Source organism: Girardinichthys multiradiatus, chromosome Y (assembly GCF_021462225.1).
Source record: "Girardinichthys multiradiatus isolate DD_20200921_A chromosome Y, DD_fGirMul_XY1, whole genome shotgun sequence".
Classification (NCBI taxonomy): Eukaryota; Metazoa; Chordata; class Actinopteri; order Cyprinodontiformes; family Goodeidae; genus Girardinichthys; species Girardinichthys multiradiatus.
In genome coordinates this window covers 20369303-20384804 of record NC_061818.1, presented here as the reverse complement: position 1 = coordinate 20384804, position 15502 = coordinate 20369303, and the positions used below count along the sequence as shown (strand labels likewise).

The 15502-nt window shown below is 40.5% G+C and overlaps 1 protein-coding gene across 1 annotated transcript; it reads left to right on the top strand.

Moving 5' to 3' along the window:
• The first annotated feature begins 799 nt into the window (after positions 1–799).
• Positions 800–11621, top strand: LOC124864456 (jupiter microtubule associated homolog 1-like). Its single transcript, XM_047359238.1, has 5 exons — positions 800–1006; positions 3100–3242; positions 6431–6579; positions 7883–7913; positions 11075–11621. The coding sequence occupies exons 1-5, from the start codon at positions 951–953 to the stop codon at positions 11203–11205; spliced, it is 510 nt and encodes a 169-aa protein (XP_047215194.1). The 5' UTR covers positions 800–950; the 3' UTR covers positions 11206–11621.
• Positions 11622–15502: the final 3881 nt, after the last annotated feature.

Sequence of the window (15502 nt, the reverse complement as noted above, 5' to 3'; positions counted from 1 at the left end):
AGAAAATTATTGATTTTAGATCAACCCTTAACTAAAACAGTTTCATGCAAACACATTTGAATGAATCTATTCTGCAGTGACATCCACGTAGTACACTGCTTACTGCAGGGGTATTTGGGCCACACACCCTATATGCACTGTTCATTCCTCCATGACATGCACAGACGACTTCCAGAACCTGGGAATATTCAGGCCACCGTTTTGGAGCCCTGACTACTGAATCAACATATTGGACACTCCATTGGACTGCATAAAGTGAAGCACGTATTGATGATATTTCTGGGTTAAAAGTATCTGATGTATGGCCTTAATGTTTGACTTGCAAATCTTACATGTGTCTGCCTATGACAACACAAAACGTTACTTTCATGTTTGTAGCTTAAAGGTGTATTGTATTCCAGAAATTTGCAGGAAATTGTCCACCCCTTTGCAACAATATTTCTGACTGATGTTAATCATCTACATTTTCCACAGACTTGGAACTGGAACATGGTTTGGTTATTGGGTTTGATGCCATTGCCGGATCCCAGTTCTGAGTTAACGGGCCTCATTTTTTCTGAGTTTTCAAAATTTTACTTTAAAATGTTTTTGTTTTTGTTTTTTTTCCTGCTGTTTATGCAGTGGATATAGAATATGGCCTCAGGGATGTGGACTGCCTGGTCGCTACCGCTTGCCACCAACCAAAGGCTTAACCGCTGCTCTTCTTGACCAATAGGAATGAGGGTCTCGTTTTCATATCCAATCAGATTGCGCGATTTGGCAGGTAGGCAGGATCTGAACGGCTGGCACCGCAGAAGCAGCGGATCTCCTCTTCGTATGTTTTTTCAGTCTCGGGTGGAGTCTTCATCCCGTCGCTTCTCTACGGGCAGCGAGGAGGATTTCTTTTTTTTTTTTTCAATAGTTTGACTGCTGCTTGTTAACCGCCAAGACATTGAACTAGCTCCTCGAAGATGACGACGACCACCACGTTTCAAGGGTTAGACCCCGGTTCTAAAAGCAGTTCCAGGTAAATAAAAAAAAAAGAAAAAAAAAAAAAAAGGGGCAGTTGAATATCTTCCATGGAGGAACAAAAGGAGTGGGATGCGGGGAGAAGCCGTTCGGCTAGTAGACGCTTCGTTTAAAGGCAGTCCGCTAATGGTGGTGGTGAAAGATATAACTGGATTGAGCTAAACTGTCACATAGGCTTGCTAATTGAGTTAATCTTACTGGGTCGTAGAAGCACCATAAGTTTAGTTAGCCTGTGTAGGCTTTGGGTATGACAGCTGGACTAAAAAAAGGAGGGGGGAAACTGCGTTTTCTATCTGTTTTTTTTTTTTTGTCGTTTCGAGAAGTAGAAAACCCTTTCTAAAGGGTTAAAATCAGCGTTTGTTTTCGTATTTACAGTTAAAATCCTTCCCTAATACCTAAACGTGTTACTAATTAAAACTGAGTTGTGTTTTTGCCATCAGCGTTTTGTCGTTTTCTTACAGAGTATATTTTGATCGCTACTGTGACTGACCTGACTTTTTGTCTGTACATATCTTTGTCTTTGTGATCTGGGTGAAGTAAGAAAAGTAAATCAGCTATGGTTAATACCTTTTTCGACATTTTTCTTTTTTTGACTGTCTGCTTTTTGAAAAAAAAAAAAAAAAAGTTGATGTCTTAAAGAGAAGAAACACCTCATCCTTAAAGCATGCAGTCATTCCTTTCCTGTAAGTGATGCATATCGTCTGGATGCATTCCTCCCCCTTTGCAGTAAAAACAGAGTAGCTACCTTTTGTATTACTTCTCTATGACTCCTGGGTTTATAGATTTATCTTACTTTTTTTCTAGATTTTTGGGGAGTAAGCTTGTCGGTTGTGAGATTGGAAGCTGCTTTTGGGTGATGCAGGGGCTTGGGTGGGGGCTAACTAAGCTGGTAAATCTTATCTTATCTCTTTGCTTTTTGGTCTCTAAAGACCCTTTTTACAATCCGCTGGTCCTTTCTGTTGCTGTGTGTCCGAAAAAGATCCACAGGGAAGTCAGTTTAACAGAGAAGGGAACAAATCTTTGTAGGCCATCAAAGACCCTCCTACCTCTGCCTTATCAGGCATACCATCTTTGGCTGTGGAGCGCCGGCATCTGCTCTCAAAATTGCCCTCTTGTCTACCCAAAGAGTTCATTATTTTTATTGATATTATTCGCAGTTTGATTCTAGGGTGGGGTCAGCTGCCATGCTGCTAAAAGCTTTCCCCCACTCATCACAATCCATGTGGAAACCATGAGCTCATCCTTTTCTGGCTAGGAGGTAAAGTCTGGTTTAGGCATTATTGTCACAGCCGTGTGAGGGACACAAAAAAAAAAAAAAAAACAGTGAGGAGCGCTGTGCAGATATGGCTCTAGATGATTTCCTTTGTATGGTTCGTGGTTCGAGGAGGTGATTGTTGGTCATCTGCCTGCCTGGCCTTTTGGACAGCTGCTCTGTGTCAGCTGGTGGCTTCAGGGACTCTAAGGAGAGCAGTTTGCTGACATAAAAGAGGGAGGGGTCCGACATAGGCTGTGCTCACAGATTGGTATTTGTCATCCGCCCCAACTGCCTTCTGCACAGTGAACTTTAAAGTCTTCTCTGCAGTTTTTTTTTTTTTTTTGTCTCTGAAAAGTGACCTTTACAGTTCTTCATGTATTGAATTCACAGATGACCTATATTCTCTCAAACTTAGACTCACACCTCAGTTCTTGGCTTTTGCTTCAATGGAAGCACAAAATTTGAGTCAGTCAGTTGTTAAATGATTACAGAAATGGACACCAACCTATTGTGTGTCTCAGCAGAGGGATCTCTGCTAAGATGAGGCTGCAGCTAGCTTGCTAAGTCTGCGATTAAAGGCAAGCAGAGTCAGCTGCAGGGCAGAGATTGTGACTGCATGTCTGAGAGGCTGACAGCCGCGGCTTAGACTTGCAGGTTGCTCTGTGTGTTTGGTATGCGAAGGGGGTGGGGGGGGTTGAGCATTCACATATCTTCTGGGGATGCTCGTGTTTTATTTGTTTATTGATTCATTGATTTTTTGTGCAGCTGCTTTTTGTTTCGACATGTCGAAGCCTTCCGTTGGACTATTTGTACAGTCTTTGTTTTTAATTCCTTAGGGTACTACGACCGCCCGGTGGGGAGTCCAACTTCTCCCTTGGCACAGATGAAAACGCAACCCCCCAGCGCAAGAACAAGATGGCCTCTAGCATCTTTGCAGAACCCGATGACCCCCATGCTCATCGAAGGAACAACCCACCAAGTAAGTTAATTTACCATTGATCTTGGTAGTTTTGCATGCGACATAATGGAAGCTGCAGGAGCTTTACATTTACAGGATAACTGGGGCTATCTTCAGATGAGGCTTGCAAAAGCACACCGAACTGGTACAAACCTTCATTAAGCCAGATGTACTATATATTTAATCCCTCTAAATTGATCTTAAGCGCAGTGCATTGCAAAAGTATTCATACCCTTTGAAATTAAAATGTCACATTTACAGAGTTTGCGAACATCAATTGAACGTAGGTCTAGACATTTAACATTAAAACACTGATTCATTTTATTATGGATAGTTGTCCTGCCAGACGGTGAATCTCAAGTCGTTTGTTGCCTTGAATGGGTTTACTTATCTCGTGTATAGCTCCATCTTCCCTCAACTCTAACCTGATTTCCTGTACCTGCTGAAGAAAAGCATCCCCACAGCATGATGTCCCCACCACCATGTTTCATTTTAGTGATGGTGTGTTCAGGGTGATATGTAGTTAGTTTTCCACCTCACATAGCATGAAAAATTTCAGTTTTGGTCTCTCTGACCAGAGCACCTTCTTTCACGTTTGCTGTGTCCCCTTCATGACTTGTGGCAAACTTGAAACATGTTTTCCCATGGCTTGTTTTTAACAGTCTCTTTCCTCTTGCTGCACTTCCATAAAAACAACGTTTGTGTAACGTAGGATTAATGGTTCACTTGTTAATTGATTCTTTCACCTGACCTATGGATCTCTGCAGCTCCTCCAGAGTTACCACACTCCTCGTGGCGTTTTTTTCTAAATATATGCTCTCCTAGCCTGGCCTGTTAGTTTAGGTAGACTGCCATATCTAGGTTGGGCTGCAGTTATCCCAGTGTCTGATGATGGATTGAACAGTGCTTTGTGAGATGTCCAAAGCTTTGCTTTATAACCTAACCCTGTTTTAAACTTCTCTACAACTTTCTCCCTTTTCCCTCTCCTTGTTTTTTGGGAATGCTGTTTGTTCACTATTGTTCTCTAACAAACCTTGAAGGGCTTCAGGAAACAGACGGATTTATACTGAGATTGTCTTTTGTGTTTATCCGTGAAGTTCCACTAACACATTAAAGTTTGGCTGAAGTATGACAACAAGTACAAGGGTTCAAAAGGTATGAATAGTTTTGCTAGGCACTGTAAGGTACAGACTGGAGGCATATTTTGCTCATCAGTGGGAGTTTCCCACGTACGGGTGGCCAAAAACCCTGGAGTGCAGGCACCAGGGTAATATGAACCTAGGCTTTGTTAAGCAAAGGCCTGCAGTGGAAGGACCGGAAAACTGTATCACTTGGTGAAAGGCATGGCCTTGCACATGGCGAAGGGAAGTGAATGCAGCAGAGGATAATAAGGCAGCGAAGGGCGCTGAGAGCGTTCAAGGTCACTGCAAACTTTCAGCCACGGAGGCTTAAATGTGATCTGACGTTTATGCCTTCGAGAGTGGTTGGACAGAAAGCCTGGAAAGTTTCAGTCATTATTCCCTGCTTAGCATGCACTGGTTTTCCTGCTTTTTGCCAGATAATAACAGTTTAAGAAATAGGACATTTTAGGCTCAGCAAAAGTGAAATTCACAGAATTTTCTTGGAACAACAAAGAATTTGACCTAAAATTGGTCCTTTAGCCTTAGACAACTTGCAGCTAATTACAGTGAAGCCTTTTCCTGCCTGCATTGTTTCGTTTGGGACTGTGTCAAGTTTGGAAGAACCTTTCAAACTTGGCCCACTTTAGTGCACACAACTAGAAGAAGAGGAGGAGGAGGATGGTAATTTATCCAGGAGTTATGGTTGCTCCTCTCACGGTTTACAAGCACTGTCCTTAGCCTGCAAGGCTTCTGTGTGAACGTTCGTTTATCTGGCGTGCAGCGCTGCGTAGATTCCTTGAGGAATGGTCAAATGTGCGTTTTATATGGCCTGGATATGTCTCTGCCATCTGGGGCCATGAAACTGCCAGTCAGGAAGAAGCTGCAGAAGCGTTCCAGCCTCTTGAACAACAAAACAAATCCAGTTTCTTTTTTTTTTTTAAATAGTCCACAAGAAACGGTTTACTAATTAAGTGCTTATCCCAGCACTCAAGTCTTTATAGTTGGTAATTATTTTTCCATAGTCTTGACTTGAATGATGATAAAGGAAAGAAGGAAGAGGAAGTCATTTAATGAGTTACCAAGGTTTGAATGTAAAATTAAATTTTCCCCTGAAACCTAAGCAAGTATTCATGTTCAATGTGCATTTTTGGCACGTTAATGTTCAGGATGTTAGCGTTTTATAAGCCTAGAGCTGGTTGGTATGTTCAAGAGCCCTCAGCTTCTGCCCACACGATGAGCACTCTCTAATAAGAGAGGAAGCAAAGACTAGCGGCAACCGCACAATTGTTTTTCCTGTCTCACTGCCTTCATGCATTTATGCCATGGACCCATGGGATCTATAAAGTTAAGTAGGATGCTCTGTTTTGTATGATCCATCAATCTCTTCCGTTTAATCCTCTCATGTTTCATATTTGTTGTTCAATGGGCAGTAAACGGATCAGGTTCAGAAATACTGAGTTATGAGCAAGCCCTTGTTGGGTTATATTCTCTTTGTGCTGATTCACTTAACTCCATTAACAATGGCCTGTCCTCTGGCTCCTCAGGAGCCGATGTTTCCCCTCATCACAAAGACAGCTTGTCACCTCCCAGGCCCTCTGGATGATAGTCGTTGCCTTATGTGGCCTCGGACAGCACAGCCTGTCTTTCTACAGTGGGCCAACACAGGGTTTTAACGCTGTTTCTGCAGAAGGAAATGATGCAGGCAGTACACGGGCTTATGTAGGTCTTGGCACTTGGGTTGTCTGCCTGGACGCCTTCCACTACGTTTCTGGGTCTGTTGCAGCAGATTTCAAGCAGATTTGGTGATGTTTCATAGCGATTTTTAGCGTGAGGTATTTCAGTCAGATGCTCTTGTAAAGCTGATGTTTTTGTCAAAGTTAAGTTGATGAGTCTTACTGTGGACATGCAGCCTGGTGAGCTGGAGATATTGAGGACTAGTTTGGCTTTGTTGCTAATTGGATTAGTCCTCATATGGTATGACTCTGCTGCTTTAAAGCTGTATTCATGTTTCCTGTCTAGCTTAACCATAATGTTAATCTAGACATTGCCCACAGAGTTCTTACGTGTATTTTTCTTTCAAACATCCAGCTGGGGCACCTACAGGAACCCTGTGCGGAGAGCCCTCAGCCCCTCTGAGGAGGGTCCAGCAGCCTCTCCTCTTCCCCAAGAACCCCCAACCGGAGCTGACCACCATCCACAACTCTGGAGCCGCCATGGTCTGGAACCAGAGACGAGAGGTACAGTGATTAGACTCTGTTTCCAAAACAGAGCAAGAGCCTATGTGGGCACACGGATAAAGTGTATTTCAGTGGAAAGTTTAGTGGGAATGGGTGGCTTAATTCGTCCTTTTGAATCCAGTCCTCTCAGATAAATATGCACTGACATTTGTAATCCCAGTGGAGATTTGGTTTTTCACACCAAGTCCTTGCTGTCAGACATGGGAAGTATTTCGTAACAGAGCAGTCTCAGTGAAGACATACCTAAACACCATCTGACCATGCTAAGAAAAGAAAGATAACAGTGTAACAAAATGTAGAAAGCCTCGCTAAAGTTTTAATATTGAATTTTTCACAATTTTTTGTGTTATTTCTTTAAAAAAGGACACTAATCAATGTAAATGTGCCAGATTTAACCATAGAGGATCATTTTCTTCTGCAGTCTAGGGGATGTTGATGGTAGAGGAGAAGAATGACCATTAAATCGTAATATTTAACATTTTTAAATTGTATTCAGGCCTCCTGAGTCGGTACTTAGCAAAGCTACCGTTAATTGGAATTACAGATGCAAATATTTTGGAGTACATCTATACCAATTTTGCTCCTTCCTCTTTAAAAAAACCTGTGGTCTCTTCTAACCAGACCACCTTCTTTCACATGTTTGCTCTGACCCCTGCATGGTTTGTGGCAGTATTTAAATGGAAATGAATGTAGCCAGATTTGAGGAGTGCATTGTTACTGGTTGTTTTGTGGACTGATTCTCTCATCAGCTCTGAGTGTTTTATAAACTTACCCTGCTTTGAACATCTGCAGAACTTTCACCTTGACCTGTCTGCTGTGTTCCTTGGTCTCCATGGTGCTCTTTGTTTAATATTGTCCTCTAACAAACCTCCGAGGCTGGATTTAGATTAAATTAAACTGGACTCTAAAAGTGGACTCTATTTACTAACTTCTTAAGGAGTTGGTTGTACTAGATTCTATTTTGGGGTAACGTGGTAAAGACAAATCCATGCCACAGTTTTCAGATTACTTGTAAAAAATGTTGAAAACCATGTGTTCTTTTTCTTCTGCTTCATAGTTATGCATCATGTTGTGTTGGTCTATAAAATAAACTCCTAGTTAAATAATGTCTTCCCTGTCTCTCCACTCCACATCCTGTCTGCCTACTTAAACAAAAATAAATAAAAAATAAAGGCCACTAGTGTGTTTTAAAAAAAAACACCACCATCGATTCTAGTTATTTTTTAAATCAGTACATTTTAGAACATTTCCTCCTACGTTGGCTGACCAGTCTGATGCTATTGTCCTTATTTTTACATTTTAGGGCGAGAACGGCCAGGAACAAGCAAACGACGGTAAGCATCCAGAGTTCCTCAGCTGTTGTGCAAAAAGGCCTTAAGTGTCTGTCACAGGATGGCTGTGGCTAAACAGCAGGGCATGACTTGGATTACTCACTGAAAAGCTTCATGGTGTCTGAAAACAGACCAGGTAATTCTACCCTTCCTGCCACTTCAACATCAGATTGTGGCGAGCTGGCTCGTCTCTGCTAGAAGTCATACTTGCCCCCCCCCCCCAAAATAAAAACCCTACAGGATTCAACTTCTCTCTTTCTGAGTCAACAACACATGATCTCTTTGATGTGGTTTGTTCCTGTCATGATGGAGTGGAGATCTGGAGTCAAGCAGCTGTTCTTTCATGGCAGGCTTCACTTAGTATGAAAAGCTTTTTATTAATCACCAGGTGCATGCTTGGAGCAGTGGGGATGGCTCCTCCGATAATAAAAGGGGTCTGCAGCCCAGTTGAATGAAAATATGGAAACTAAAGCTACCTTTGTTGCACTGCTTTTTATGTGAAGTATTTTCTCCTGGTTTATGTTGCCAATGAATTTCTAAGCACTTCAGTTTATAAACACTCTCCAAGTGCTATTTTGCTATTGTTAATGATTGCTAGCAGGAAGCAATGTGTCAGCGTAGAAAAGATAGACAGTGTTTGAAAAGACAGGGAAGCCAGGTCAACTATTTGAACATCTTGCGTCTATATTCACCAAGCAATGCGGTCCTGCTGTCTGTGGCAGAGGGTCACAGCTGCTTCTACAGCCCTTCCCCTGTCAAGCTTCGAGTCTGTTCTGCTTTTAAAGAGGAGAAAAGTGACAAGCGGTGTTCACAAGGGCATAAGCTGTTGTTGAATTCTCATGGTATAAAAACACACATTTAACAGTAATATCTCAAATATGTAAAACAGGAGTTAATCGCTTCTATTTTAAGCAAGAAAGTAACAATTATTCCTAATGCTAAATAATGGAATGTATTAGGCACAAAATGTTTACTGTTTTCTACACAGATTTAAGCAAGTAATTTAAGCCATTAATTAGTAAATTTTGTAATAGTTGAAGTAAAAAAGTAGCGTTACTTTGACCTGTTTGATGGGTGCCACTCTTTTAGTTTCTTAACCACAGCACTCTTTTTCAAGAGTGGGACCAGCTGAGTTTTTTTTTTTTTTTTTCTGTTTAGTAAGCAAGGGAATTGTAGCCTATGGTAGCTTTCTTTTTGCTAGCTATTCGGCAGAGCTCAGCAACAGGTTAGAGAGGGGCAACTCTGGTCACCATGGCGATTTCTCTGCCATCTCGTTAAAAAATATCTTTAAATAGGTTGATGTAGCGGTTTTAAAGCGTAGTTTCTTTACACATTGTTATACAGCTGCAACTTAATTAAAATGTTATCAGAGTTACTTTATTTTAGGAATAACTTTATAGATTTATTACACGCAAGGATATATTTTAAGCTTTTTCTTCAAATAAAGCCCAAATGTAGTTTCTGAGGACCAGTGAAAAAGGATTTTTAGGACAGAAATGTCAGCTAACTGAAAAGTATGTCCATGTACTTCACAGTATCTGTACTTGGTACATGGTCAGGGCTCCTTTTGCATGAATATCTGCCTGAATATCTGTCATCCTCTTGACAATTACACGGTTCCCTTTACGGTTTAGGTCAGGTGACTTTGCTGGCCAATCAAGCAAAGTGATTTTATAGTCATTTAAGCAGGTATTGGTACGTTAGGCAGTGTGGACAGGTGCAAAGTCCTGCTGAATGAAATCATCATCTCTCTAAAGTTTGTCAGCAGAGGGAAGCATGAAGCTCAACAATTTTCTGGTACACGGCTGCGCTGGACTTGATAAAACACAGTGGACCAACACCAGCAGATGACGTGGCTTCCTCTCCAAATCATCAGTGACTGTGAAATCTTCACTCTTGGCCTCAAGCAACTTGGATTCTGTGCCTTTCCACTGTACCTCCAGAGTCTGGGTTGACCTGAAATTTCAAATGAAATTCAAAATTTACTTGCACCTGAAATTAGGACTTTTTCCACTGAGCTACGATTCAGCCTTTTTTTTTCATTTCCTCAGATAAGTGGCTTCTGATGTTCTATCTGGTTCAGGTTCTGGAAACGTCTTTGAGGTGATGGGTTGAAGCTCTGACTCCAGCTGCAGTTTACTCCTCCAACCTTTTGAATAATGCTTTGCTTCACAATCTTGTCAATGATATGAATTTGCTGTTGCTTGTACACCTTTTTAGGGCATATTTTTTCTTTCCACTGAACTTTCCATTAGTATGCTTGGATACAGTCTCTGATCTTCCAACTAGTTTAGAAGTGACCTTATACTGGCTTGTTAGTCCACACGGTAATCTTTCCCAGGATCATATAGACAATAGCATTGGGTTACTGTATTAAAATCCTTTGAAATTATTTTATTTAATCTTCAAAATTTCTAAGAAATTTACTTTAGGCTTTTTATTACCTGTAAGCCATAACTATCCAACTGAAAAGAAATAAATGGTTGGAATATAGCACTGAAGCACCTTATAAGAACCAAGGAATCTAAATAAATTTACCTTTTTTTTTTTTTTTATAAAATCGCTGCAATCCATTAAGTTTTTGATATAATTTAAGACGTACCTGTACTTTAACACCATGTTCAGATAAAAATGAATAAAAGTCCTCCACATGGTTTCGGTGTACACTTATGCAAAGCTGCTCACACACAGACGTTCTTGTTCATGCTTATTTTTTGGGTCAGCTCTGCTGTCGACCGACCAGCTCTCCCACAGTGGCACACTCTAACCTAACAGGCAGCTGAAAGAAAATAAGTTTGATCCTGGTAAATAATTAAACACATTGTTTGCTGTTCTACTGCAAATCTCTTTCTGTTGCTTCTTGTAACCGCCTTTTAATTTTTGGACATTTAGAGTGTACTAAGGACCATGAATTAGCCCTAAAGGTCAGGCTCTGATTAGTTGGTATTGACCTGCTCAGATCAGAAAACCTTTGCAAAGCCAGAATGTCCTTCTGCCATTATAAGACAGTGGTGGTAGACCGGCTGTGGTTTTTTCTAAATGTCTGGAGCATAGCTTCAGCTGCTGATCTAAATTATATCTGCTGTAATCCAATTAGTCTGTGGTCAGATTCACTAAAATTTAAGACACTGTGGTTTTGTTTATTGTCATTGCTTCATCTGTAGAAAGTCCTGAAGACATGGAGGGGGAGCAGAAGGAGACATCACAGTCCCCCGCCCCGTCGGGAGGTGCCAACGCTGCCGCAGGTGGCCGAAGAAACCCTCCCGGTGGCAAATCCAGCCTCATCCTGGGTTGAGCCAGCTCCTTTTCTTTTTGTTTTCTTTTTTCATTCAATCACTTTTTTTATTTTTTGAAGATAAAAACACCCTCACCACTCTCTTCCTCCTCATAAACATGTCACTGTCCTCTCTCCTCCTCCTTCCCATGCTGTCAAGTCCACGGACTCTCATATCCTCTCACTCCACCCTCAAACCTTTTGTTTGATCCTTTTTTCTATTGAAAGAAGAAAACTGTTGACAAAAGCACTTTATGTATCTCCTACACCCTTTCCATTTCAGCCCATCCTGTAGTGCATCGCGCCTGCTGGGAAAGGCATGACATTTTAGCTTGTCCCTCATTTCTTCCCCGGTGTAAATGGTAAAACAAAAAAACATAATAAAAAAGAGGTGATGTGTGGATTTCTAAATACAATAAAGATTCATATGAAATTGCTATTGCTGGTTTTGTCTTTCTTCATACTTAGAAGAAAACTTCATCAGAGTTTACTGATAAATGCTGCTAAAGAGCTGGTATAGACATACTGTTTGCATGGCGACTGTTAATTCTCTCCTCCGCAGTTTCCGTCTGCATAAATGTCCAGGAGCAAAGAGCCGAGTAATATTAATGTTTGCTCAGATTAAGCCTTGTGGCGGCAGCTGTGGAGAATGAAGACAGGCTCCAGACTGGAAATCTGCCCAGCTTGAAGTAACAAGGATCTTTGCTGCCAGGACTTGTACCGAAGAAGACCAAAGAAAATGTTTTTCATGACGTCATGAGCTGGATATTTGGCTCTTAGTGTTTCTGGTTCAAGAGGGGTGTTGCATTTTGTTGAGTCAGAAAGTTGGGGTTTTTAAAACAAAAGGTGGAAGATGATCCTTGCCTTTCCATAGTTCCTTATTTGGTTTTAGTGTCTTGGGGCTTTACCTTTTTTTTTTTAAATCAGCAGAAAGATAAAAATGATACTTAAAATGTACTTTCCAGTTTCTGCAATTTAATACCTCATTGAAATCTAGCTTGTGGGAAGTTTGCTTTTGTAACATGACAAATAAATTAACTATTCGGTTTTTCTGCTCTACAGAATAGATGTTTGCAGTATGGTAACCTGCACCTAGCTGCATAATTAACACCCCAGTAAAGATGTATAAAAAGCCTTTAACTAATCTTTCATTGCACTGAGATCATCTTAAACACACTAAACAATAAGTCCATCCTTCAGAGAAGAATCCTCTGTTTATTAGTTTTTTACAAAGTCATCTGTGCCTGTTTGCACTAAAAATTCCTGTGAAATAAATTCACCCAATGCATTTTTAATTGACCATTTATAGTTTAAAGTTGGGCTGCACGGTGGTGCAGTTGGTAGCACTGTTGCCTTGCAGCAAGAAGGTCCTGGGTTCAATTCCCAACCTGGGGTCTTTCTGCATGGAGTTTGCATGTTCTCCCCGTGCATGCGTGGGTTCTCACTGGGTACTCCGGCTTCCTCCCACAGTCCAAAGACATGCCTGTTAGGTTAATTGGTAACTCTAAATTTCCCTTAGGTGTATGAATGAATGAGTGTGTTTGTGTGTTGCCCTGCGATGGACTGGCGACCTGTCCAGGGTGTACCCCGCCTTTCACCCACAGACTGCTGGAGATAGGCACCAGCTCCCCCGTGACCCACTATGGAATAAGCGGTAGAAAATGACTGACTGACTATAGTTTAAAGTCAATCAGAGTGTATAGAAACTTAAAATTGGTAATCCATCCCGTATTTTGCTGTATGTGGGTTGATTGTTCTATTTCATCCTCTGTTGGAATTTACCACCTAAATCTAAAGAAACCTAATGCTCCTAATTTATATCTATTCAGCAGCACTTGAATCAGCATAAATACTCTGTGACCTTTCATAGGCAACTATGAACTGTTAAGTTCAAGATTATTCATATCCCTCACAGATTTCGGTTTAATGTAATCTTTTAATTTTACCAACATGTTTCTTCTGACAGGAAGTAATATTAACGTTTTGCAGTGGCCCAAATTTAATTTAACAGAGAATCTGTGGAGGTAGCTAAAGATTAGGGTGATGGCAAGGAGGCCTTCCAACCTCAAAAAGACTTGGAGCTTTTCACCAAGATAATCATCAAAATACTATAGAAAACATCCAAGAAGCTGCTCAGTAATAGGAGTTTGATTTCTGTAATGCCAATAAAGATTTTTCTTCTAAATATATGGTTTTTGCATAATTGTAATAAAATGTTAGTAGTAACATATATATTTTTAACATTTTTGAACATTGTCTCTTTTTAACAAAAATGTTTTGTGTCTTATTCCCACTTTTTTGAGGGTCCAAGAAGCAGGACACACTTTTTCTATAACCCCTGAGGGAGATTTGATGTGTCTGTAAAGTTCATAGAACTCAATGTTAATGTCTTAAATACATCCAGAAGAAAGAGATTCGCCACAAAGGGGAAGAACGACTCCATAAAAGTCTTCCACTTGCCTGGTTAGTGTCTGGAACATATCATCGTAAAGCTGCATCAAATCTAAACAAAAGAAAAACTTTAGCTGCCAAATATTTATTTCACCAAGAATTAAACATAAAATAAAATGTTTGTAAGAAGGAACCTTGTCCAAACAACCCTTTTAGCTTTAACATAGATGAGAATGTGTATAGATGGCAAAAAAAGAAGAAAACATCAGATTTTTACAAGCAGACCATCTATAGCTATAGATGTATTACTAACAGCACTTTTTCTGTAGCACTCCTCCTTTTAATTCTTTCCACAAATCCTTCCATGTCTTTAAAAATAAATGTAATATTAATTTTAATATACATATTAATATATGATGTTTTAATTAGGGAAAAACATGGAAAAAATTCAGCAAATTACTGGTGCTTAGCTTTTAGCTAATATGAGTGTGCAACCACTTAATTCTAGGTTCTTATACTCAGGTCAAGATGATTACTTGGAGGTGGACTTTTGATGTCATAAGTCTCTATAAGCCTCTTATTCTGAATCATATAGTTTCCTGAAGGAAGATTGTCCTCTTAAGATTAGTCATAATGGAGCTTATCTTTACAGACTTCTAAAACCCTCTTTAGAAAAATAAACACACCAGAAAGGTGTCTATTTTAATATTGGCATAAATTTTAATAATCTTAGTGCATTGTTTACTGCAACTTCCTTCAAAAGGATCCTCACATTTTATCTCTTTAAGATCTCAAACTTTACAGCTGATGGGTCAGGGATAAAGCGATGGAGAGTTTTAAAGCAGTGTTAGGTTATAAGACAAGCTTTGGACCTCCTACTGAGCATCGCTCATTCTATCATTTGGACATGAAAAGAAAATGGCACCACTGCAAACCTACAAAGACCTGGCCATCCGCCCAAGCTGAAGGGCAAGGAGAGCATTAATCACAGAAGCAGTGAAGGGGCCCATGCTCACTCTGGAGGAGGTGCAGAGATCCACAGCACAAGTGGAAGTTAACAAGAAACTATTAGTTATGCACTCCACACACATGGCCTTTATGAAAAAGTTTCAAGAAAAACACAATTCTTGAAAGAATACCTGAAGAAGTATTGTTTCAACTTTACTCTGTTTTTATGAGAAATTTTGACTGTTGAAGGTCTGCATGCACCACCCTACATGTGGTGGAAAACTAGCCCTGCACATAACCCTGAACACACCATCCCCATAGAAAACATGCTACGGACATGATCACGTTCAACAGGGACGGGGAAGTGGGTTTGTGTTGATAAGGAGATGGATGGAGCTGAATACAGGGCAGTTCTGGAACAAAACTGATTAGAAGCTGCAAAAGACAAGGCAGAGAGGTTGACTTTTCTACAAAACATTTCTACAAAATGTTGCCTCGGTATGCTGGACTAACCGTCATAATTTACCTTCTTCTTCTTCACAATTATGTGCTACTTTGTGTTGCTCTATCATACATAATCCGAATAAAATGCATTGAAGTTTGTGGTTGTAGGCAGAAAAAGAAAATGTTCAAGGGTTTAGAATGTATTTACAAGGCACTAAATATATTACATAGTTACTACCGCAACATCTTACCTACTTGTCAGATACAGAAACTCCTTCAGGCACAAAGCTTGAGCTGCTCAGTGCTGTTCTGTGCAGCAGCAGTGTGTTTCAGCCGTTTGTCCGCCAAGAAAGGCATGCATGGGTCACTCAAGATCAGGAAAATAACTTCCTGACCTGGAGAAATGCCTGGTTGTTTTCTTGGACTCAATGAAAGCTTGTTTGCTGTGAGCGTTGTGTCAACAGGGAAAGTTCTGTGCCCGAGAGTGGGTCTGAATATCTCCTACTGCTTCAGCCTTCAGATGCATGCATGACCA